The 27,509-nt window shown below is 41.4% G+C and overlaps 1 protein-coding gene across 1 annotated transcript; it reads right to left on the bottom strand.

Annotated features, from left to right (window-relative positions):
* Positions 1 to 3,242: 3,242 nt before the first annotated feature.
* Positions 3,243 to 4,128, bottom strand: LOC124647823 (protein G1-like9). Its single transcript, XM_047187691.1, has one exon. It carries the CDS (start codon positions 4,126 to 4,128, stop codon positions 3,286 to 3,288), a length of 843 nt encoding a protein of 280 aa, XP_047043647.1. The 3' UTR covers positions 3,243 to 3,285.
* Between the last annotated feature and the right edge of the window lie 23,381 nt (positions 4,129 to 27,509).

The following is a 27,509-nucleotide window of genomic DNA, read 5'->3' as shown; positions in this document are numbered from 1 at the left end:
AAAGCTAGTCCCCCGTACTACACGAGTCAATGACTGACTGCCGCAGGCAGCAGAGGGCTCGTCATCGACTGCACTCTCGCTGACCTCGTGGGCCCGCCGTGTCTCAGCTAGCTGACGTGACGTCAGTTCAAAAGTGAGGTCCAGCACCAGCAGGCAACAAAAGTGGCGTGGAGGTGGAGGTGGAGCCAGGGAAAAGCAGAAAGAACCAAAGACGTTTGCAAATTAAGGCAGAGAAAACAAGCAAAGAAAGGAGCTATACCTACACCCGGCCTCTTGCGTTGAGGTTGAGGTTGAGGATCGTCCCAGACACAATGAATATTAAGCGCAGCGCATCATGTACGGCCTACACCCTCAAAGAAATAATTGCATGTGGCGGCCGGTGTCTTTTGAGAGACGAAGAGAGGGAACGCTGTTCATCTGGCCCTGTACAAGGAGAATTTTTTCAATTTTCAAACCGTTCCATGCCATCTAGTACGTGTACTGTACTAGATTTGCCTCTGACTGCCTGTCGGCCAAAATCTACTCCTCTCCAGTGTGCAGCTTGGATCATTATAATTAGTTCTTGGATTCTTGTACTAGCAACACTTTTTTTTTTGATGGTTCACCGGGAGGAACACAAAGGCTCCCACCTGAATATAGCTCGATCAAATGTAGTGTCTATATGAAGTGAGCCTAGCTCAATTGGTTGGGAGAGATGAGTTCCGGAAATCTCCGCTGGAGAATAGAATAGTGCATATTTTGTCTGTAGTTTGCTGGATCAGGTGGTATTCGGTCGCACGCACCCATGTTTTATTCCGACCGTTTGGTTCCGAGGGAGCGCCGCGAAGCTATATTCTGTGTTGACATCAGATGACTTTTTGGTCCATGATGAAGTCAGAATAAGGAATATCATGAAGGCCGGACTGGTGGACTGGCTAAAGGAGGTTCGAGTCAACGTGATGCTTGATGGATGCCGCAGCGTCCGGGCTTGCAGCAGTGGTATGCATGTGGGGGCGGCAGCACAGGGGAAGTTCAGAGTCCTATCTCTCAGGGTGAAAACCTAAGGTCTGGCCTTAACTGGTTGTGCCTGGCAATGTTCTTGTTGGAGGTATTGTTTTGAGAGTGGGGACTATCTTTAGGGGGAAATCCTAAGACTTTTGGTCCGGCGACGACGGCGCTGGTGCACGGTTTCCTTCTTGGAGATGTCGCTTTTGGAGAGTATGTACTTCATGTGTTGTCACAGTGGTGGTTGTATTGCTGTTGCTAGGTCTAGAAGGCTGGAGCGGGACTTTTATTTCTTAGTTTTCTTTACTCTTTTTTGGCTTTGTGCATCCGTACTGTCATTAGGGTGGGCCGTTGTTGCAGGTAGCTGGGTGTAATTGGTATCTTTTGATATTAATATATTCCCTTTATCGAAAAATATGTACGTATCAATTCATGCGCGCAAGGCACGCGCTAAAGAAAGTATACCTTGAACCAACAAGTAGTTTGTATGTTCAAAGTATCATTTCTGAGAATCATGCATAGTCTAGACGTCTATTCGGAAAGAACAATGGAACAGCTAAGCTGGTATGCCAGTTGCACATTTCATATTTGGGCATTATTGATGCATTCGTCATATCAATACAATCACATATCTGGAGAACATAGATTGAGACTCTACTAATTGCATGTGCCTTACAAATCCTTTTTTCAGAATACATAGAGCTCGTAGGGTATAAAAGCACAATGTGTCATGTAGTGTATGAGCTCTTACTCGGTTACAACATTTAGTTGCTACATTTTAGTCATTGGGATTTCCAGATCACTTGCGTGAACTTATTATGTAATTAATCATAATTTTAAATAGCCGGCTATAGTCCCTCTAAAGCCCTTCGAAGAGGTGCGGCCAAGTGCATTAGCCCGCTAAAAGTTGGCTGGCCATAGCGAGCTATAATCCCGTTGTACTCTTTTTCGAAGGCTGCCGCTATAGCCTATAGTGCGATATTTAAAACCTATTATTAGTACTACAATAATAAGAAAGCATGTATCTCTGTGTATCTGAAATAAAAAAAATTGGAAATACTTGTACGCACAAGAAAAAAAGTAGCAATCTTGTCAGCCAAACCAATACTCAAACATTTTAGATAGCTCACTCCAAATTCTCCAGCCACTGCATCTATTTTATTCAATGCATATATCTTAAAACTTCATACCAGATTCTAACTGGTCCATAGTTGTATGGATCAATACAAAAAAAAAGGTTAACCATGCATATGAACACTTGGTATTGAATAATTTTCTAGACCCCTATGAGAGCTCCATAATTTGGAGCAGTGCAAGCTTGGCAAGTAATCACAATAAGTACTCCAAGTGTCAATGCCCAACTGATCAAGACAACAAGACATATCGTACCGGCAACCAGCATTGAGAAAAGGAAGGCGATGAGATCACCAGAAAACAAAAACAGAAGGAAACCGAAAGGAAAAGACGAGAGAGACGGCATTGCGCTTGGAAAAGATGTAAGATGACAAGGGAAGAAATTGTGAGGATTCGAGAAAGCTTATGTTATACTGGTATATCTTGTATCGATACTGACATGTGATGTGCAACTTTTTGTGTATGTGTCTGCCGCTTTGTGTGTTCATACATTCACACACCACATCCAAATAGTTAAATCATGCTACCATTGTTAAGAGTACTGCTCATTGTCTCCGAAGTCAAAGAACCAAAAAAAAACTAATTTGTTTTCCTTGAGCAAGGACACCACAACTAATGTGTACGAAAATGTATATAGTAACTAGGGCCTGGGCAGCCACTGTTCGTAAAAATGTACGTCGCTGTCTCAAGAGTGTCATTAGACAGAAATGGTGATGAATGGGGCCAAGAAAATGGAGATAATAAAACGGAATATAGTAATGGAGAAGATTAGGGAAGGCACTAAGCCAATGGTGGTCGATTGCTAATCAGCAGGACCCATCGGGCTTGACATTCATATCACTGTGGCCCTATATATTGCACTCAAATCAACAAACAGTGAAGCTTAATTAATTTGGCAGAACAAATTATTCAAGCAAACAAAATTATCTTTCACTTATTCTGGAAAACAAATAATGTTCTTAATTAGTTAATGCACGGATTTTCTTGATGTTCTCCATTCTGTCATGATCCTATGAACCACTTAGAGCTCCTCTTTCTTATATACTTCAACAAATCATAACAAACAGAATTATAATAACAGACAACTAAAGATTATATATGATGGTGCAGGATTAGAATTTTGATGTGATGGAATAATCAAACGGGTAAATTAATGGTCTACACTTATCACGCTGATCCTTCTGCCGCTTCCTTCCCCCTCGTCGTCGTTGTTGTGGTGGCTGCCGCCGCTGCGGTAGTGCTGGTACCGCCCGCGCTACTACTTCGAGTTGGCGGAGTAGCAGGAGATGCCGGCGTCGTCTGGCGTTGCTCAGTAGACTGTGTCGGCTCGTCGTCGTCGTCCTCGCCGCCTCCCGACGTCCCTGCCGCCTCTGCAGCGGTGACGACGGGAGGCGGTGCCGCGGGGGCGGCAGTGCTCCCGCGCTTTCGCTTCTTCTTTTCGTAGGGGATCCCGCGCGCCTTGGCCTGCGCCTCGCGCACCTCGCGTAGGTAGAAGCGCACGGCCCGCGCGGCGAAGGGGTTGGACTCGGGGCGGCCGCCGGACTCCTCGTAGGCGGCGCGGAGGCGTCCGATGAGCGCGTCGAGGCTGCCCCATGCCTGCCGAAGAGGGCACGCGCACGGCACCGGCGGGTTGGGCTGGCCGAAGTAGGCGCAGCCGTCGGCGTGTACCTTGGTCTTGCCGAACTGGTCGAGGTACTTGAGGAACTCGATGACGTGCGCGCCGCTGCACCGGGGCAGCGTCAGCGGCGGCTTGTGGTTGCGCAGATAATTCAGGAACGTGTTCCAGTCGCGCCGCTTCTGCGACTCGTACCGGCTCAGCCCCGCCGGCACCGGCGGCTGCTGCGACAGAGGCTGCGGCTGTAGGTGCTCCTGCACTACGGCTTGTTGCCGTCCTCCTTCAGGCGGTTGCGCCTGTTGCTTCGGTTCTTCTGTCTTCTCAACGGGAGCCGAGGATGAGGAGGGTCCAGCCTCCTCCGGCGTGCTTGATCCCTCACCGGGAGCTGGCTCCATAGCGGTTGCTTCTCAGTTCTCACTCTCAGCTACCAGTGTTCTTTCTCTCTCCTGGTACGTAGTTTTCTTGTTTGTCGGCAGGAGCGGGGAGGAGCGTCGCTACCTTACCTAGCTAGGTAGCTAGAGAGAGAGAAGGAAAGAGAATGGAATGGGTTCAGGTGGGGAGGTAGAAGAAGACTTGTTGGCAAGGCAGTGTGGTGTGGCATCCTTTACGGCTTTTGTCTTTGGTTGCGTTAATAGCGTCTCCACTACACACTGTCGAGTGTTCCAGCCGAGCTATTTTGATGATGACCATTTTCTTTAATTAATCATGGTTCTTAGTGTTCGGCATAAGTACCCGTCCTTGTTGTTCCTTTGTGTTTGTAAATATGTTTCTTATTTAACATTCGTATCTTTGGAAATAAGCATCTGACCATACAGCCCGTGGTTATGTTAATTCAGATCGTACACTCCCGTGAACCCTGTATCCTACTATTGGTAATTTTTTTATTATCAAATCAGAGGGTTCACCTTCTGGCTCTTCTTTTCTTTTTTGAAAAAGAACATGTCCTCCTTGTTCTTTCTTTGAAAAAGATCATGTCCTTGTTCATTGGACTGGCTGAATGGTTTTCTATGGAAGTCCTGCAAATTTCCGCGATTCTTCGGCTTCCAGTAGACTCCATTTTTTGTTGCGTATGTGTGCTTTTGTTTTATTTCGATGCTACTTTTGTTCTTTTTGCGCATATATTTTCGGATTTATTGTACCATCCGAGAAAAGTGACCTGGCAAAAGTAGGGTGAGGTGCCTTGTATGACTCTGCTAGCTTGAAGATATACCACGTGATATTTGACATATATAGCGTCATCAAAAGGGGTCATATGTGATATAGAAATGTATTTTTTTTGGTTATGGTGTTGTAGCAGCAAATTGTCCAGGCTCTGTATATCTCATGTAAATAATATGCAGATGACATGTGTGAACTCTTTGTGGTAGTATGGTCTTGATATGATAATTAAATCAATATTTTTTTTCAAAGAAACAAAAAATTGCACCAACCGATTTGTTTTTTTTTGTTTCACCAACCAATTTGTTTCACCAACAAAAAGCTCTTTGTTCTCCTACATAAATTGTGTGTTTTCGACATCGACAATGTCTCAAAACACAAATATGACCATTTGTTTTATTAGCTCCACGACTGCAACCCGATGCACAATTATTTTGCAACTAGCGATGCATCGATTTGTATTAGGCAACATATCTCTTCATATTAGGTAGTACACTTCTCTTCAACTCTAGGCATATGAAAATAGTTACAATGTTGTAGAAGTATTTTTCAAAACAAACTCACACGTAAGATTCTCAATTATAGGTTCTAAATATTTTTCTAGATATTAGTAGCCAAAATTTAAAAGTTTGACTACTTATATCTATATGAATAGCTTTTATAGAATGTAAGGAAGTTTATTTCATTCACTTGGCCAGTGGAGGACCTAGAAATTTCAGGAACTTTGCAAAACAAGCTCAAGATGCTTTTTTTAGACAAAACCACCTACAAAGTTTCATAACACAAGGTGTTGCTCGCCGACAAGCCTGGCAGCCGCCTGGGTTGGTGGGGCGGTGTGTCCGTGGGTGACTGTGGTGAACTCTGGCAAGAAAATCTCACTATATCTTGTGCGTGAATTCACATTTTACAAGGAGGTTAATAACCCTCTTGAAATGATGAGCATGTTGCCTCATCAATACCATTATTAAGTTGTCTACTACCATACTATTACTTTCTGATCAACATAATACAAGTCTATGTTATTTGGTGGAGGGATCACATTGTGGTTCCTTAGCATGATGCCACTAGGAATGTTGGAAAGTATCAAAAGATCTTGACAATTCACCATTCTCCCTCACAAACCATTAAATATGTTCTATTTGTTTCTCAAAAATGCAAAGGTGACATGTTACACTTTGTTTGGGACATGCTTCACAAGGTACACCCTTTAAGGCATTTAAAAATTGAAAATCAAACATTTCCCAAAAAAATTAAATGTTAATTCATAGTGTTGAGTTTCATGGTACAAGGAATATTTGTGCAAAAGTCAAACCATTATCGTGAAAAATGGTCTTAAAATGAGCATGGACTTGGTCATATAGGTTGAAGACAATGAAATTTTGTATCCGGTAGAACATTTTGTGAAGCAAGCTATTACATAAATCATCAAATTGAGGCCGTGATTTTTTGGGTGAAAGTTGTACCCAAAAGAGGAGTCCATTCCAAGACCTAGCAATTTTGAAATTTCGAACATACTCTTTGAAGTTTTTTCGAATCTGGTGCAAACTGCGGGCCCACATTTCCCTGAGTTTTTTAATTTTTTTTTGGACAAACTTATGGATCCTACATGGGAATGTAAATCTGATTTTTTTTTGTGACATTGGACATCCTAATGCACACTTCTAGTTCAATTTTGAATTACTATCATTAAGTTAGAAAAAAATTATTCAAATATTGGAAACCATCAAAAGACCTTGAAATTCGCCATTATCTGGTACATGCTTTCACAAGTCACCATGCATTAAACGTGTTTTATCGTCTCTGAAAAAATGGAAACTCTTTGCACCTTTTCTGGTACCTGCTTCAGAAGGTACCCTCCATATAGGCACATTTATGATATCTTTTTGGCACCTTATCGCACTTAGTTTTCTAAAAAATTGATTGAGTATATTCACAAAAAAGTCAAGAACATTTAGAAGCACATCTACGACGGTCATTTTAGTGACCTTTATCCATTACAAAAATAGTAAACATTCGGCTGTCCATTTACACAAGCATTCAACTATTACAAATTCAAGTACAGCGTAAAGATCAAATATTCAACACTACATAAACATTCATTTAAAATGTACTTGTATCTCGAAAATATCTTTCTCGTAAATATAAAGTTTCATCAGTAAATATCAAATAGTCCAACTATACTCCTTTTAAAATGATTTTCCATGCACCTGGGCGAAAGGGCATCACGAGAAGCTGCTCCAGAGGGTTTAACGACAACCAGTATGCGTGACTGTACCATGCGGCACCGATATCTCCTCGTCAAATACTTTCATCACGCGAAGACAGATCTGGGATCCAACATTTAAAGCTACTAGAATCACAGAAACATTAACTCGGAAGGGATCCGGAGGGGAAACTTGTAGATGGCATCATCCTTGTTGCTACATGGATCATTGGAGGACAAGGCATCATCTAATTCATCATATACCCCTGCATCTCCATCACCATCTCCATTCCCATCCCATCTTGTTGTAATTCCAAACTCTATTGTGGATTTGCACTTGTATTCATCTATACACCCGTATTCATTCCATATGCTTATGATCATGTTGTTGATTGCTTCCATCAGTGAGTAGCTTACCTTTTTCTTGGGAGATTGAAAAACCCTAGCAATACTATGATTTGAAATAAAGATGATCTCTAATGTTAGTTCATGAGTATGTATTAGTTTTCTCTCTAAATTTATGTGAAATGCACCATCTAATATTTGTCTACGGGACTAGAGAGGAAACTACCGTTGGTCATGTTAGGGGCGGACCCGGGCACAACTGAGTGTGGGGGCCTATGCCCCCACTCAAATTTTTGAATCCCCTATGTGTTTGTACATATTTTGAAAGAAATAACCCAAATTCAGCAAATTCATTGAAGAAGTGCCCCCACTCAAATCATATGCCCCTAGTCAAGATTTGTTCTGGGTCCGCCCCTGGGTCATGTGGTATGTACAGTGATAAGTGACATAATATGTTATCATGCCATTCACATGGGAATAGGGATAAGAGGGGATTCGAAAAGCTCACATAATCCATGGGAAAACCCTTAATTATGAGGGATCGGATTGACTTGCTTACATCCATAATAGTGGTTACAGATGGATTTATGTGATCATCTTATTATTGATCTCCTCCCATACACGCACATGAGAAACAATATAGGCTCATTTATATTATAAGTAGTACCAATGATAGTTGTGGATCCTACACTCCCTCAAAACTCTTTAGCCTACTTGAAGTTTCATTATACTTTACATAATGATTGTCTCTTTGTTTGCACTCTTTAGTTTTAACTTATCACTCTTTCACATACAACATTGTTCTGTCAAAACATTCCTACTTGGAATCAAAGGCAATTTACAAGTATTCGGTTGTAAAGGGTAACAAGAGGCATAAAGACCTCTACTAATAGATCTTAGTGGTTTGACACTTCTACTTACTGAAACTAGCTACAATATACATGGGCACTTGCAGTCATCATGCACCAATGACAAGATATGGAACTACAAAAGGACCAACATAATCCACTACTTCTTAGGGGAAAAGGGTATGAAGTGGTCCATATATACATTTCTTCTTCTGGGCCGACGTAGGAGGAGTAGGCGGCAGAGGACTTGGAGCATTATCCCCGACCCTCTCGGAGCTACTGAGAGGATGCCATTGAGTGGGACTTTGAGTGCTTCAGGCAGCTCCTTCTTGAGGCAGAAGCTAACGTGGGCATGACCCAACGGGTACCCATAGTTAGTATAACACGTGTGGCGTAACTGGAGCCCAACCTGATGAGCTGCTAAGGACCATGAAGCCCAAAATAAATTGGAAGTTGTGAAGCCTCAAAGGCCCATATTCCTAGCGTTCGGAACAAGGACAAACCCAAGGATAGGAAACCCTAGAGTTTGCCTATATCATGTAACTGACATGGTCACAGTACCTGAGACCTAGCCTCCTATATAAATTCTAGGAGGGGGCACCGGGCTCCAAATTCCCAAACTCTCCAATTGGCGACATCATAATCTTTATCAATCATCAAGATCATACAAGTAGGAAGTAGGGTATTACCCTCCGGGGGCCTGAACCTAGGTAAACCTTGCATTCTTCTTTGTTTGTTAGCCAATGAATCTAGAGCATTCTTGTTTCCCTAAAACCCAAGTCCATCATCACTGGGCATTTTCGTGGATACCCACGTCAGAAGCCGTCGCTTCCTATCTCTTACGAGATGTGAATTTGCATGAAGGAGGCTTCTCGCTCCCCCCTCGCATCCCCATCGAGCTGCTGGCAGGGGTCAGCTTGGCTCTAGCAGAGCCATAGATGGATTGGCGGAGGGCTTGGTTCCACAGGAGTCAACCATGGAGGAACCAGCCTCCTCGGCTAGCACCTTCTTTTTCTTCATCTCTGAGTGGGGGCAAGGTGCTAAAAAGGAATACCCTGAAATACGAGGGTCACTCTTCCATACCTCGTCGACACCCGAATCTTTGCTCTCCACTCCCATTCTAGAGGCCGGACTTCCACCTAGTCTTCAGAATATTCTTCCTTGTGCAGTAGAAACTTATGCGATATAGTTTATGTGAGAGTAGGTCTGGGGGAGAAGATAAATGGGAAAGATGCGGAGGATATGGAGCTAACCCGAGGAGCCTGGTTCCAGCGGCTATGAGGGGGAACCCAAACTCAAAAGGGAAGCAACCAGGTGCAATGATATCTCCACCACCCAGCTCAACAACTCTGACGGGCGGGTGGCCTTCTTGGAAACTCGATCGAGAAAATCATTCCCTGACCATTGCCACATTTTCATGTAGGGCGCCTGTAGAGGCTAGATTTGGAAGACTAGCCAGGTTGTGAGGAGGTCTAGCCCGATAAAGTCCTTCTTGTCGAGACATTCTACCTACACCAGCATTTCCTCCCTCTCTTCGCCGTCCCCATATTTGCTAGGTCCCCAATAGTCAGGCCTCTAGGAAGGAGGCAGATCCGTCGATAACTCGGGCAAGCCGAAAAATCCATCTAGAGGCAGGGGCACATCCTAGACGTATAAGAAGGACTTCTGACACATCTTAACTGAAGTTGTGAGCTTCGGATCTGGAATATAGCATAGTCATTGTTTGGTTATAACCGTCGTGCTACACTCATGCAACAACTTGGGTGAATTCCTCTGCTGCTTCAGATGGAACATGGGGCACCACAATCTTAGGCCAGGGCGGATAACTAGGTAACCATCGCTGAGGATGGTGAAGGCCCAGACCACGAGATGTTGCTGGGACCCAAATGGTGAGGTTGGATCCCATAGAAAGCTAGCAAGTTGCGGAAGAAGGTGATGGGGAAGGGAGATGCCTCTCTTCATGAAAGCCATGAACATAACCCGCTCCCTAGGCTGGCACAATGGAACCCTCTCGCTACTAGCGAGCTGCCATTTTTGGCAGATCGGGGAGAAATCATCCCATGATCCGCTGGAGCGTCCAACTCACCCTCCTTCACAAATGAACCGCACCATTTTCCGTCTCCACACTCGAACTTGGACATCGCTTCTATAGGAGGCACAAAGAGAACAAACTAGCGGCAACACAAGGTTGCAGAAAGGACAAAGATAAGGAGGATCTCAGCGGGGAGGAAATTGGAGAGTTCGACTGGATCCCACACCTTTTTAGGCCAAGAAGGACAGTTAGGCCGATGAATATGGGGTAAGCGAGTTAATACTACCCTCATGAACCTCGGACCCCCCTGAAAATTTGAACCGATGACAGGAAGGAAAGGAGAGGTCACTAGAGGGTCGTGCTCCTCCTTCGCATAACAAGTCAAGCGACCACGGAAGCGGCTGGCCCAGTTAATAAATTTTGGTGTTCCAAGATTGATGATCGATCGATCCTTCCAATAAACAGGAACCGAGGCTTCGATCCACATAGAATTTTGGTTCGGCTTCGGTTTCTACTGAATAGACCGAGCAGAACTAAATCAAGCGGAGGAAAATGGGAAATCAAAAAACAAGATCGATGAATGAAAGAAAAGGGGAGAGGAGGTGTGGCTAGATGGGAGAAACAGAGCATATGCCGATAGCTTCTAGGCATCCTCTGCCTTGCCATGGTGGAGATAATCAGAGATGAAGAGGTCATCCCATCAGCAGTAGTGCATTGGGAGGCGCCAGAATGAGGTGCACCCTGGGCTGCGACCTATGAGAGAGACGGGAGGTTTCTCTAGAACAACTTTTTCTTATCGTGAGATTAGATCGTGCCATCGTGGCTAGTGGGGGCTGAGGGAGTGTATGTTAGGAACTTCATGGGCCCTTGGAAGCCACGTGTTGGGCTAGACTTCTTGTACTTATTTAATGTTTATATGCTATGTTCGATCAGTTTTGTCAACCGAGACGTGAAACCGAAATCATCGATGCAAATTCGGTTTTGGAGAACTAAACACCGAATTAGAAACCGTACTTCTCGGTTCAGGTCCATTCGACTTCGGTGTCGGTTGATTCGGATCTGGTTTTTGGTCCTCGGTTTATATGCCCATCCCTACCTGTAGGGTCCCCTCTTATAGGAATCCTTCCCGTGATCCTGCAGGATCACCCAAAGTCTAGGGGCTCCTAACAGGGAACCAAACTACAAGGTACCCTAAGGCATGGAAGACCCCAGTAGGAGGCCGGAGTAACCAAGACCATTGTCGGATTCCCAGAAGTTAGAGCAAGAAGAACAAGTAGTCCTCTACTTCCCCAGGGTAGATAGAGGGGTAGAATAGAAGAAGAGTAGGCATGGAAGATCATGTGATGACCAAGTCATCATAACATCATCTTGACAAGACTAGAGAGGTGCTTACCGCGTGTCCAGCCAAGTCCCGCGCAATCAGGTATGGGAAAACTCCTCATACATATGACATCGCCACCACATTAGCATGACCATGCCAATACTCCCGAAAGTACAACCATCCCTTCATGATATGGGTTGTGTACCCACACTTGAGGGTCTCGGTGCAATGGGGATATGGCCACCTCTCCTTCATGAGCGGGACCAAGCAGCACCGGAACAAGTTGAAACGAACCAAGAACTAACCCTAGAAACAAGAGTGAGATAAGATCAGTTTCTTCCGCTCCCGCACTAGGAGATAATGAGGAGACGAGACTTTTTTTTACTTTTCCACCTTTCATAGCTTGTTCTTACCCACCAGGGAAGAACAAGCATGATCCGCCTTCCCGAAGGAAACTGGCACCCTCTCACAGCACACCAACACCTCACACATAATAATCCCATCGACACCACCAGTACGTAGGGTTGTTACCGGCGATCTATTCTCGGGGCCTGGACATGTATATCTATTGTGTGTCTGATGTTGTTAGCCCATCGAATCGTGGTCACAAACCCCCCACCTAAATACAAATTAATGACTGGTAATCAAAACCTCGACACTTTTCTCAAATCACCTTGTCTAGTTGATTTGTCATGTCTTGCTCGTGAATCCTCAAAATGTTTCTTAAAAATGGGTATATATTGCCGATGTGTGTTGAAATGCCTTCAAATAAGTAGCGTCAAATATATCTTAAGGGGGACAAGTGATATCTAATCCAACTACTCGTACTCCAGCAAACCTTCCCTTTGTTGGTTAAATAATTTGTGCAAAACCCCAACCACTAATGCATTTTAATGAATACATGAACTTTGTAGTTTATTGCCACATATACCTCTATATTTGCATCATATTGATGCATGTAAAATGCATACATGAACTTTGTCCTTTATTATATTGAATTCCCACATATTTGCAACATATATGATGATAATACCATGTTTTCCATTGATTTATGGGGATTTACAAATGATCCCCTTTATTTGGGTTCAAATTGACCTGGGATTTTTGGAGCGTCACTTTTTCATCGGGAGAAGCGGCATAGGCCCTGGAAGCTCACCTGGAGAGGCCTGAAGGCGAAAAGAGGCCATGTGGCGTGACAAGGAAGAGAGATCGTGCCACCCCCCTCTTTCAGCCATCGATCGCCCGTTTGCCTTGATTTTTTTGCGAACCGACGTATTTTTACCTAAAAACGACTATATATGACCCTGAAGAGTTCTCGGGAGAAGAGCGCTGCACAAACACAGAAACACGAAAACAGAGGCTACTACAGAGAAGATTGGAGGGGGAAACTCCACCGGGGATCACCGCTGGAGGCATCTCCACATTCTCCAACGTCTTCATCATCATCACCATGACCAAGAGGGAGTAGTCCACCTCTGGACAACGGGTTTGTGGCATTATATTGATCTATTTATCTCATGTTCTTCATATTTCTTAGTGCCATATGAGTTGCCTATCATGATTATGGTCATATTTGTAATACCTATGTGGTGGATCCTTATTCTATGATATTGTTTTATGAGATTTGATCTTATTATATCGTGAGATGTATTGATAGATGCATACTATGTACCATGTTCTTAATTATTTTTTCTGATCAAACTTATGTGCAAGAGCGTGTGTGGGGTGATGTGTGTGTTAGATGGAGTAGCATGGTTTTAGTGATTGGATAGTGACAATATGTTCACGATCTATTATGGTTTTGCCTTTCTTTTGCTACCTCACTAGGGATAAAATGAATGCATGTGCTATGTTCATCATGTGACAGTAGTGATGATCTTGTTTGTTCAAGGTAGCATATTTGATATTCAAACTTCATGTCAAAGTACTTATTATGCTCTGTTAATTCTTAATACAAGAATGATGAAGTTTATTTCTTGTGGAGTATAAGAGAGGTGTGTTGCATCATCTCTATGATAGGACGTGATGCCCATATTAATTCTAATCTTACATATAATATTATCCGCACCTTCATATCTCATTGATGAATTGATTTTTGTCCACCACAACTTTAAGAGAGAATAGTCAAGTGAACCCATGAACCCCGGTCCACTTTTTATCATAAGAAACACCTTTATATTGATTTTTTTATTGTTGCACTATTTTAATCCAAAAATACAAAAATATTTACTTTTCTTATTTGCATCCAAAATAACAAAAACAATCAACCTCTTTACAGTTTTTACTTAGTTATTTTATCTAGTTTAGTTTTGAATTGTTTTATTTTTACTTGTGTTATTTACTTACATGAAACCTTGTGCTTGACAACCACACGGTGGAGTTGGGGACACAAGGCATTTACTTTACCTGCAGGATTGTTAGAAGAAGTGAGAGGAGAATACTTTTCATCTAGTTGCCGAGAGTTTGATATAAACCCTCGAGTCACCCTTGTGGATACAATACTTCGCTCATGCAACACTCTGCACTTGGAATCCCAACGTCATCAGGACAATCTTCTGGCGTCGTTGCCGGGGAACTGAGAAGAGTTACACCACAGAGAATCTTCTGGCACCCGAAGACATTTCTGGCACCGTGTCTCACCAAAGCTTGAGGAGGTAGCATCATTGTGAGTTCTTTTATTTCTTTTAGATTCTGCATTATATTTTATTTGTATTGTTTTTTATTTGTTTGCTTGTTTTTAGTTTTTGCTTGTTAGTTCTTTTTCTTAAAAAATGAAAAACACATAAAAAGTAATACCAACTATCTTCTGAAAATCATGGGGGAAAGAAATACTATATTGTGTGACTACACAAACACTCGTAATGATAATTTTATTGCTAAGCCTATCACTACACCTGAGATAATTGCTGAAATCTTTGAAGTAAATCATGGGTTATTAAATCTTACGACTAGAGAACAATTTGGCGGTAATTATAGTGAAGATGGCTCTATGCATTTACATGATTTCTGCCAAATTTGTGATAGGCAAAATTTAAAAAATGTGGAAAATAATATTGTGAAGCTGAAACTATTCCCACTTTCTCTTAGAAGAAAAGCCAAAGAATTGAATGGTTATTGTCATTACCTACTGCTAGTATTAATTCTTGGGATGATCTTAAAGCGGGTTTCATTAAAAAGTATTATCCACCTGTTAATATTCTAGAAAATAGAAATAGCATATTGTCTTTTAGACAAAATGATAATGAACATGTGGCAACGGAGTGGGAAAGAATTAAAAACATGCTTAGAACTTGACCATGACATGGAGTTAATGAATGAACTATCTTACACTCTTTCTATAATGGGTTTAACATAATGTCTAGAAGCATGATAGATTCTGTTGCAGGAGGTGCTTTTATGGGTAAAACTGTGCCTGAAGCCAAAGCCATATTAGAAAGCATGTTGCATAATCATAGTCAATGGCATATTGAAAGAGCAACTAATCCCACAAAGAAAGTGCATTCACTATTGAAGAAGAAAATCCCTTATCTAATAAAATTGATGCCATTTGCCTACGTAGCTAAACAAAATAATGATAATGTCCCTTTACAAGATTTAGTTGGCAACAACAACGAAAATATGGATGTTAATTTTATGAGGAACTTTGGCAACAATGGGTATGGGAACAATTACAATAGGGGCCGGCCTCCTATGTGACCAATAAATATGCTAGTGGTAGTAACTCTAATGAATTAGAAAACACCATTAGATCTTTTACTGCTTCACAAAAATAGTTGAATAAATAATTCATAGCAAAATTTGAAAGGCAAGATGCATTAACTGATAAAGTTGAGCTCTTACCACAAGAAGTTGTGTCTTTCAAAAATATCTTACAACAAAAGAGCCATGAAGAAACAATTAAATATGTGCAAGAAGTTATAGATAAATCTTGGGAAACTTTGAATGCTATGGATGAAAAAGATACTCTTATGCTTGATAATGATAAACAAATTGAAGAAGTTAAAATGCTTAGTAAAGCTAGGGAACCACTCTTGGATCTCGATAAATGTAGCTTGAATGAATTAATTGCTATACTTGATAAATTTGCTAAAAATCCCACTATCAATGTTAATCGAGCTGGTTTTGTTTGCAATATCGCTAACTATGTCATTAAAGAAAAGATTCAGAGGTATAATAATGAGGCTATGATGCCACCTAACCCTTGGGGATGTATGGATCCCCAAGATTTTAGGAACTAGTGTTTCTGTCATATCAAAAGAGCTATATGAATTACTCAATCTTGAAAATATGGAAAAATGCTCTATTGATTTATTACTTTCTAATGATTCAACCAAAAAGGCTATAGGCAAAGTAAAATATGTAAGTTGAATTGCATATGACATAAGTACATGTTGATTTCATTGTTATGGACATGGGGAGAAATACCTCTAGTTCTATAATTCTTGGAAGACCTTTTCTGAGAACAAGATGTGATATCATTGAATCTAAAGAAGGGAATGTTAAGTTTCAGTTCCCTCATAAAATGTGTATGGAACATTTTCCAAGGAAGGAGGAGGTAGCATTTATTCTGCCACATAATTTACATGACACTTGAATCAAGTAGGTAAGCCTAGCTATATGGCTATAAAGAAAGCACTTTACGGGAGGCAACCCGATATGTTTTTATTTGTGGTTATTATTTTTTGCATGCTTGCTGTAGAATGTTAGTTCTATTTTAGTTTGCTCTCCGGTTTTTAAATAAAGTATCAAGTTTTTACCCGTTTGGATGTTTAAAGTTGCAAACATAATATGAAGTTGCTAATTCCTGCGCTATACATTTTAGTGCATGATTTTTGTATCCTTACTAGTAGCTCCTAAAAATTTATAATAATTCTATAGCTGCAACTATTCATCCTCTATTCTCACGTAAATTGGCTTATTTTTTAGGTGTATAAGTCGTACTAAAAATTCAGTTTTTCTGTAGCAAAAATTCTGGACAGATTCCACCTTGCTTTGTTAGATCCATTCTTTTGAGTGTCAAAATGATTTTTAATTGGATATTTTGATATGCTAGAATGAGTATAACATGATGTTCTCTCTGGTTCATGAAGATATAATTTTATTCTTGAGTAAAATAGCAGCAAGCATGATTTTTGTGTACCTCTAATGTCACCCATAGAAAAGAATGGGCAGAAAAGTTTGTGTTGAAGTTTTTTCATAGAGGATAGAGGAATATCATGCTAATATGATTAAAGTATGATGAATATCATAAGATTGGGTATTCTCATGACACCCCACTGAATTGATTTTAAAACTGCTAGTTTGAGCACCTCTAAACTCTATTTTTTGAGTAACATAGAATTTCCCAAAAACTTGAAGCGTTCTTATTTTATTTTTGTCTAGTTTTGTTTTGTTTTATGAGAGGACCATCATATTGAGTGTTTATAATGCATATGCATGATCTACTGGACCAAAATCTTTATCTCTGAATGTTCAGACTAAAGTAAGTTGCATGCTTTTAAAAGAAAAGGGAGGAATGCCTAAAAGCTGGAACTTATTTTGTATATTGTATCTCTAGTTTCACATACTCTATTGAGTGATGATTTGTTATGTGCCTTATTCAGTGCTACTTCTTTCTAGTGCACATAGATGTTTAATTTTAAGTATCATTGTTTGATGATGCATGAATAGCCTATGGATACTATTGCATGCTTTTAGACCTCTTGCTAGCCAAAAGATTTGAATTCTTACACAAGCATAGACTTGTTTCCAAGATCAACTCAAATTCAATGTCTATCATACCTACCTACATATAACTTTCTATTCCAAGTATAATGTGTGCGTTTTGCCTCCAACCTTTTCAAAATTTCTTTTTAGTGTAATTTTAAGATCATAAGAAAGTAAGGTTTGGTAGGAAATACCACTATGCATGTTGTTGGTTTGACTGATTATGAGTAATGAGCTAGACCGTAACCATGTTTATAGGGGAAGTCTTTCAAAATTGCACTTTTGGGGTATTGCACCCTATGTTGATCATCATTTCTTTTGTTTTGTTGATGGCTATCTCTTGTGAAATAAGTAGAGGTTATTTAAGCAAGTAAGCATGCATTATTAGAGAAGAGCAATGGGCCGCTAACCGAAGCCATGCTTAATCATGGTGGAAGTTTCAGCAACGAGCATCCTCAATAGGAAGAGTGAAAAAGAGTTGTGTTAAAAATGAGTTGTGAAAAAAGAGTGTGAGAAAAAAGAGAGTATGAGAAAAAAGTTAGAGAGAGTTAGAGAGTTGCTCAACGTCTGTTGATCATGTTGTCCCGGTATGGATGGCCTATAATTGAGATGCACATCTCTTTTGGTCTTTTGTACAGGTGGCATGAAGGTACCGGATACGTCTCCGACGTATCGATAATTTCTTATGTTCCATGCCACATTATTGATGATATCTACATGTTTTATGCATACTTTATGTCATATTTATGCATTTTCCGGCACTAACCTATTAACGAGATGCCGAAGAGCCGATTCTTTGTTTTCTGCTATTTTTGGTTTCAGAAATCCTAGTAAGGAAATATTCTCGGAATTGGACGAAATCAACGCCCAGGGGCCTATTTTCACACGAAGCTTCCAGAAGACCGAAGATGATACGAAGTGGGGCCACGAGCTGGCGACACACTAGGGCGGCGCGGCCCAGCCCTTGGCCGCGCCGGCCTAGCGTGTGGGGCCCTCGTGTGGCCCCCTGACCTATCTCCTCCACCTACTTAAAGCCTTCATCGCGAAACCCCCAGTACCGAGAGCCATGATACGGAAAACCTTCCAGGGATGCCGCCGCCGCCAATCCCATCTCGGGGGATTCAGGAGATTGCCTCCGGCACCCTGCCGGAGAGGGGAATCATCTCCCGGAGGACTCTTCACCGCCATGGTCGCCTCCGGAGTGATGAGTGAGTAGTTCACCCCTGGACTATGGGTCCATAGCAGTAGCTAGATGGTCGTCTTCTCCAAATTATGCTTCATTGTCGGATCTTGTGAGCTGCCTAACATGATCAAGATCATCTATCTGTAATGCTATATGTTGTGTTTGTTGGGATCCGATGGATAGAGAATACTATGTTATGTTGATTATCAATCTATTACCTATGTGTTGTTTATGATCTTGCATGCTCTCCATTATTAGTAGAGGCTCGGCCAAGTTTTTACTCTTAACTCCAAGAGGGAGTATTTATGCTCGATAGTGGGTTCATGCCTCCATTAAATCTGGGACGATGATGAGAAAGTTCTAAGGTTGTGGATGTGCTGTTGCCACTAGGGATAAAACATCGATGCTATGTCCGAGGATGTAGTTATTGATTACATTACGCACCATACTTAATGCAATTGTCTCGTTGTTTGCAACTTAATGCTGGAAAGGGTTCGGATGATAACTCGAAGGTGGACTTTTTAGGCATAGATGCATGCTGGATAGCGGTCTATGTACTTTGTCGTAATGCCCAATTAAATCTCACAATACTCATCATATCTTGTATGTGCATTGTCATGCCCTCTCTATTTGTCAATTGCCCAACTGTAATTTGTTCACCCAACATGCTATTTATCTTATGGGAGAGACACCTCTAGTGAACTGTGGACCCCGGTCCATTCTTTTAATCGAATACAATCTACTGCAATACTTGTTCTACTGTTTTTCTGCAAACAATCATCATCCACACTATACATCTAATCCTTTGTTACAGCAAGCCGGTGAGATTGACAACCTCACTGTTTCGTTGGGGCAAAGTACTTTGTGAAGGAGATACGCCCAAGAGGCAATAATAAAAGTGGTTATTATATATCTTTATGTTTATGATAAATATTTATATATCATGCTATAATTGTATTAACCGAAACATTAATACATGTGTGATATGTAAACAACAAAGAGTCCCTGGTATGCCTCTTAACTAGCTTGTTGATTAATGGATGATTAGTTTCATAATCATGAACATTGGATGTTATTAATAACAAGGTTATATCATTGTATGAATGATGTAATGGACACACCCAATTAAGCGTAGCATAAGATCACGTCATTAAGTTATTTGCTATAAGCTTTCGATACATAGTTACCTAGTCCTTATGACCATGAGATCATGTAAATCACTTATACCGGAAAGGTACTTTGATTACACCAAACGCCACTGCGTAAATGGGTGGTTATAAAGGTGGGATTAAGTATCCAGAAAGTATGAGTTGAGGCATATGGATCAACGGTGGGATTTGTCCATCCCGATGACGGATAGATATACTCCGGGCCCTCTCGGTGGAATGTCGTCTAATGTCTTGCAAGCATATGAATAAGTTCATAAGAGACCACATACCACGGTACGAGTAAAGAGTACTTGTCAAGAGACGAGGTTGAACAAGGTATAGAGTGATACCGATGATCAAACCTCGGACAAGTAAAATATCGCGTGACAAAGGGAATTGGTATCGTATGTGAATGGTTCATTCGATCACTGAAGTCATCGTTGAATATGTGGGAGCCATTATGGATCTCCGGATCCCGCTATTGGTTATTGGTTGGAGAGAGTACTCAACCATGTCCACATAGTTCGCGAACCGTAGGGTGACACACTTAAGGTTTGATGTTGAAATGGTAGAACTTGAATATGGAATGGAGTTCGAATATTTGTTCGGAGTCCCGGATGAGATCCCGGACATCACGAGGAGTTCCGGAATGGTCGGAGAATAAGATTCATATATAGGAAGTCATATTCCAAGTTTGGAAATGATCCGGTGCATTTATGGCAAGTTCTAGAAGGTTCTAGAAAAGTCCGAAAAAATGGCACTATGGAAGGTGGAGTCCCGGAGGGACTCCACTAGCATGGCCGGCCAGCCCTAAGGGGAAGGAATCCCAGGTGGATTCCACCCATGGTGGCCGGCCACCCCACCTAAGGAAAAGGTGGGAGTCCCACCTTGGGTAGGACTCCCTCCTTGAGTAGGTTTCCCACCTTTGGGAAGTTTTGGTGTTGGGGTCTTATTCGAAGACTTGGACTACAACTCTTGGGGCTTCCATCTATATAATGAGGGGCATAGGGGAGGGGGGCTGGCCACCACAGAGCCATAGCTTGGCCGCACCCCTTGAGGCCGGCCACCCCCTCTCCCAAACCCTAGCCGCCCCCTCTCTCCTCCACCTCTCCCGCACGCTTAGCGAAGCTCCGCCGGAGTTCTCCATCGTCACCGCCACCACGCCGTCGTGCTGCCGGATTCAAGGAGGAGCTACTACTTCCGCTGCCCGCTGGAACGGGGAGAAGGACGTCGTCTTCATCAACACCGAACGTGTGACCGAGTACGGAGGTGCTGCCCGATCGTGGCACCGTGATCAAGATCTTCTACGCGCTTTTGCAAGCGGCAAGTGATCGTCTACCGCAGCAATAAGAGCCTACTCTTATAGGCTTTGGAAATCTTCAAGGGTTAGTCTTGTTCATCCCCTCGTTGCTCCCATCTTCTAGATTGCATCTTGGTTTGGATTGCGTTCTCGCGGTAGGAAATTTTTTGTTTTCTATGCAACGAATCCCTACAGTGGTATCAGAGCCGTGTCTATGCATAGATGGTTGCACGAGTAGAACACAATGGTTTTGTGGGCATTGATGCTCTTGTTATCTTTAGTTGAGTACTTTGCATCTTTGTGGCATAGTGGGATGAAGCGGCTCGGACTAACTTTACATGACCGCGTTCATGAGACTTGTTCCTCGTTCGACATGCAACTTGTATTGCATAAGAGGCTTTGCGAGTGTCTGTCTCTCCTACTATAGTGAAGATTCAATTTACTCTTCTATTGACAACACTAGTATCATCGTTGTGGTTCATGTTCGTAGGTAGATTAGATCTTACTCGAAAACCCTAAACCACGTAAAATATGCAAACCAAATTAGAGACGTCTAACTTGTTTTTGCAGGGGTTTGGTGATGTGATATGGCCATAATGTGATGATGAATATGTATGAGATGATCATTATTGTATTGTGGCAACCGGCAGGAGCCTTATGGTTGTCTTTAAATTTCATGTTGAGTAGTATTTCAAAGTAGTTGTAATAGTTGTTACATGAGGTGGACAACCATGAAGACGGCGCCATGAACCTTGACGCTACGCCGACGATGATGGAGATCATGCCCGAAGATGATGGAGATCATGTCCGTGCTTTGGAGATGAAGATCAAAGGCGCAAAGACAAAAGGGCCATATCATATCACATATGAATTGCATGTGATGTTAATCCTTTATGCATCTTATTTTGCTTAGAACGCGACGGTAGCATTATAAGATGATCCCTCACATTAATATCAAGATAATAAAGTGTTCTCCCCTCGTATGCACCGTTGTACAGTTCGTCGTTTCGAAGCATCTCGTGATGATCGGATGTGATAGACTCAACGTTCACATACAACGGGTGTAAGCCATGTTACACACGCGGAATACTTGGGTTTGCTTGACGAGCCTAGCATGTACAGACATGGCCTCGGGACAACGGAAACCGAAAGGTTGAACACGAGTCATATGGATGATATGATCAACATGTTGATGTTCACCATTGAAGCTACATCATCTCACGTGATGATCGGTTTTGGTGTAGTGGATGTGGATCGTGTACCGCTTAACAACTATGAGGGATGTTGTATTAAGTGGGAGTTCATTAGTAATTAGATTAAAACATGAACTAATTATCATAAACATAGTCTGAGTAGTATTTTGAATTAATTTTGTAGTATTGGCATCCGTTTACTACTATGCGCTAGTCTTGTAATTGAGATAGAAATTCTGTTAAAATCTGATTAGAAACTTTACGGATTGGTACCGTATTGTTAAAGAATCAAGAATTGATTAAGTCCTATTGCAAACTTTTAGTAAACCTCACATTGTTGATTCAAAGAGCTATGGTTTCAATTAGTACCTAAAGTTATCTTGTCTCCGTCAAACTTGAAGTTCAAATTTGTTTGAAAAGTAAGGAGCTGAAAATTTTGTTTTCAGAAATAATCAAGGTATGAGATATATGTGATATCTAAGACCTTATTGCAAGGTGATAGAATATAATTTGGTGAGACTACATAAACTCATAAGTTTTATGGGAATGTATGAAGGTTGAAGACGCCAGGCGTCACAATCCTCCAACTATTGGGGCACTAACGATATTCGCATATCCATGAAGTTATCATCCTTAGTATGCACCGTTGCTAAGACTCGTCGTATCGAAGCATCACGTGATGATCGGGTGTGATAGATTCTACGTGTGCATACAACGGGTGCAAGCAAGATTTGCACATGCGAATACTAAGGTTAAACTTTATGAGCCTAGCATGTACAGACATGGTCTCAGAAAGTTGTCATGAATTGATGGATAAAATTATGAGTGAAATTGTTCATCGTATTACAAAGTTATTAATAGTGAAATCTAGAACACTTGTCATATGATGATCAAACTTCAAAGTAAGAACCTCAAGGTTATTGGTATTTGACCAACAAATCTAGAAGTTATTGATGTTGAAGTGTTTTTCTGAATAATGAGGAAAGCTAAAAGAGAAACTACAAAAGATATTTTGGCAGAAAGAAAGAAAAGACTAGAAAGTCTAGCTCAGGTGTATATAAATGATATACATGTTATGGTTGTATTCCTAGTTAGGTCACACAATGAAATTCTTGGGTATTAGTACCATATTGGTTGGTATGAAGTGTCATACAAAACAACGCAATACAAGAATACAATGGCCTAAGTGACTAATAAGGAATATGATAGGAATGCACGTCTGGAACAAAATAAAGCGTTATTATGTTCGTCGTTAGCATTCTATCTAGCCCTTAGAATTTATAATAAAGAACTTAATAATTGTTATTTTGCTCTGGTCAAATGAAAACAATGAGTTGTTTAAATTATGACATTACTCCATGTACGATGGATAAGTTATTATAAATCTTAATGGTGAAACACACATACATAACACGATGCTAAAATGCCATAAGGCAAATGATTTGAATTCCACTTATTTGTGGAACCGCCATTTAGGTCATGTTGGAAAGGAACACATGAAGAAACTCCATGCAAATGGATTTTTGGAGTCATTTGATTTTTTGAATCGTTTGGCGCTTGCAAAATCTTTTCTAAAAAGTAATGACTGAAATACCGTTCATAGGCCAAGAGTTGAACGGGCAACTAACTTAGTGAAAACATACATAATGATATATGTGGTTGATGACCCACAAGTATAGGGGATCGCAGCAGTCTTCGCGGGTAGTATAACCCAATTTATTGATTCGACACAAGGGGAGACAAAGAACACTTGGAAGCCTTAACAGCGGAGTTGTCAATTCAGCTGCACACGGAAACGGACTTGCTCGCAAGAGTTTATCGAGTAGTAGCAGTTTTATGGCAGTAGCGAGTAGTGAAATAACAGCGAGCGGAGTAACACGAGACAGCGGTAGTGATTATAGTAAACAGCGGGATTAAAATACGTAGGCACGGGGACGGATGACGGGCGTTGCATGGATGAGAGAAACTCATGTAACAATCATAGCAGGGCATTTGCGAGATAATAATAAAACGGTGTCCAAGTACAAAGCAATCAATAGGCATGTGTTCCAATTATAGTCGTACGTGCTCGCAATGAGAAACTTGCACAACATCTTTTGTCCTACCAGCCGGTGGCAGCCGGGCCTCAAGGGAATCTACTTGGATATTAAGGTACTCCTTTTAATAGAGTACCGGAGCAAAGCATTAACACTCCGTGAACACATGTGATCCTCACGTCACTACCATCCCCTCCGGCTGTCCCGATTTCTGTCACTTCGGGGCCATTGGTTCCGGACAGCGGCATGTGTATACAACTTGCAGGTAAGACCATAAACAATGAATATCATGATGAAATAATAACATGTTCAGATCTGAGATCATGGCACTCGGGCCCTAGTGACAAGCATTAAGCATAACAAGTTGCAACAATATCATCAAAGTACCAATTACGGACACTAGGCACTATGCCCTAACAATCTTATGCTATTACATGACCAATCTCATCCAATCCCTACCATCCCCTTCGGCCTACAGGGGGGAATTACTCACACATGGATGGGGGAAACATGGCTGGTTGATGGAGAGGCGTCGGTGGTGATGATGGCGATGATCTCCTCCAATTCCCCGTCCCAGCGGAGTGCCAGAACGGAGACTTCTGGCTCCCGAGACGGAGTTTCGCGATGTGGCGGCGTTTTGGAGGCTTTCTGGCGACTTCGACTTCTCCCCCGTGTGTTTTTAGGTCGAAGGCAATATATAGTCCGAAGGAGGGCGTCGGAGGCCGGCCGAGGGGGCCACACCATAGGGCCGCGCGGGCCCCCTGGGCCGTGCCGCCTTATGGTGTGGGGCCCTCGGGCCTCCACCTGACTTGTCCTTCTGGTTCCGTCAGTTTACGGGAAAATAGGGCCTTACGCATAAATTCGAGGATTTTCTGAAAGTTGGATTTCTGCACAAAAACGAGACACCGAAGCGGTTCTGCTGAAAACAGACTTTAGTCCGTGTTAGTTGCATTCAAAATACACAAATTAGAGGCAAAACAATAGCAAAAGTGTTCGGGAAAGTAGATACGTTTTGGACGTATCAACTCCCCCAAGCTTAGCTTATTGCTTGTCCTCAAGCAATTCAGTTAACAACTGAGCGATAAAAGAACTTTCACGAACACATTTGCTCATATGATGTATATATTCTCATGCTATGGCTAATACTTAAGCAGTTCATAATGAGATGCATACAAATAAGATCATCTAACAGCTATGTCAATCATGAAAAGGTACCAACAATTAATAATAAGCATCATGAATCATGTATATAAGCAGGATTGCAATGTTCATAAGAGAGTATGATAAAGTGGTATCTCGCTTGCCCATATTTGATTAGCAAAACATAAATGCTCAGGCACCTCTGAAGTTCATAGAAAGACTAGAAGTAGTGATTGTCAAAGATAAAAGCATCAAAGTTATACCACAATCAATCATATTTTGGGACAAGCATATTATACTAAGAATGACAGTTGTGCTCTCAAGATAGTGCTCAAAGAAAGAATGGAGACACAACACAAAAGTAAAAGATTGACCCTTCGCAGAGAGGAAGCAGGGATTAACATGCGCTAGAGCTTTTCATTTTTAAAACAGCGTTAAAATTATTTTGAGAGGTGTTTGTTGTTGTCAACGAATGGTAATGGGTACACCAACTACCTCGCCAACCGGACTTCCAAGAGCGGCTCCCATGAATTATTTTTATGTTTGTGCGGCACTCCTTCCAACCTTTCTTTCACAAACCATGGCTAACCGAATCCTCGGGTGCACGCCAACAATCTCATACCATGAAGGAGTGCCTTTTTATTTTAGTTTTATTATGATGACACTCCCCCAACCTTTGCTTACACAAGCCATGGCTAACCGAATCCTTCGGGTGCCGTCCAACAATCACATACCATGGAGGAGTGTCTATTTAGGTTAATTAATTCGGGATCGGGAATCCCATTGCCAGCTCTTTTTGCAAAATTATTGGATAAGCGGATGTGCCACTAGTCCATAATGAAAGTCCGTCAAAAGTAAATGACAAGGTTGAAAGTTAAACACCACATATTTCCTCATGAGCTATGAAACATTAACACAAATTGAGAAGCATTTTGAAGGTTTTAAAGGTAGCGCATGAGAATTTACTTGGAATGGTTTGAAATGCCATGTATAGGTATTTATGGTGGACACTTTGGAACAACTTGGTTTTAAGGTGTTTGGAAGCACGAGCAGCGTTCCCGCTCAGTACAAGTGAAGGCTAGCAAAAGACTGGGGAGCGACAAATCAAGAGAGCAGTAACTGTCATAATCATGCTTGCGGCAAAATAAATTAACGGAGGCATAAAAGTGATACAAGAACTCTGAAGCAATATAAATCATCGAGGCTTAATTGACTTTTATTCAGTCATATGCATGCGTGAGCATGCGCCAAGTCGATATAAATGAATTATTCAGAGGAGGATACCACAATGCCATACTTACTTATGAATAAAACAATGCAAACAAACATCCATGACATGCTACTCATATTAATAAATTGGAGCTAAACATGAGAGATCATGAACTACTAGACTTTCTCAAATGACATATACCTCACATGAACCAACTAAGCATGCTCACATGGATGAGTATATGTACAAAAATGAAAACAAATAGAGTTCAGACCAGCCTCTCACCACAATCCAATTGTCGTAGATCGTCATTATTGCCTTTCACTTGTGTAGCTTGGATAATATAAAATGAAAACCACGCTCCAGCCACCGAAGACCATTGAACTCATGATGAACTTTACAAACCAAAGAAGAACAGAAAATATTTTTGGTGTTTTCGAATTGGAAACAAGAACAAAGGAAACAAGCGAACAAAGCAAAATCTTTTTGGGTTTTCTTATAGCAAACTAGCAATAGCAAATAAAGCTAAACAAATGCAAGAAACCAAAGCAAACAAATGGTGAAGAGAAACAACAGAAATATTTTTGGTCTTTTTGTGTTTTGGGAAGGAAACAAAGCAAAAACAAGAAACGGCAAACTAGAAAAGTCACATAAACACAAAGCAGCAGAAATTCGTCAAACTTGACAGCAGTACAGTTCCCGATTTTTTATAAATTCTTCCACTGCTAAAATCGAAAAGTGTTCAACTAATGAAAGTTAGATAACAACCTGGGGAACATGCAAAAAAATTGGCTTCGCAAAATACTGTTCTGGATATTTTTGGGAATTTTTTCGGTAACAGTCCAGAATCTGTTTTCAGGCAGCACTTCCCCAAATATCATCTCCCTCTCATTAGAAAACCACTCAAACAAACTAAACAAGTATATACAAGTATCCAGCAATCATAATATGCA

The sequence above is a fragment of the Lolium rigidum genome, chromosome 4 (genome assembly GCF_022539505.1).
Source record: "Lolium rigidum isolate FL_2022 chromosome 4, APGP_CSIRO_Lrig_0.1, whole genome shotgun sequence".
Lineage (NCBI taxonomy): Eukaryota > Viridiplantae > Streptophyta > Magnoliopsida > Poales > Poaceae > Lolium > Lolium rigidum.
Note: the sequence above shows the minus strand (reverse complement) of the source record. Positions and strands in the feature narration are given on the sequence as shown.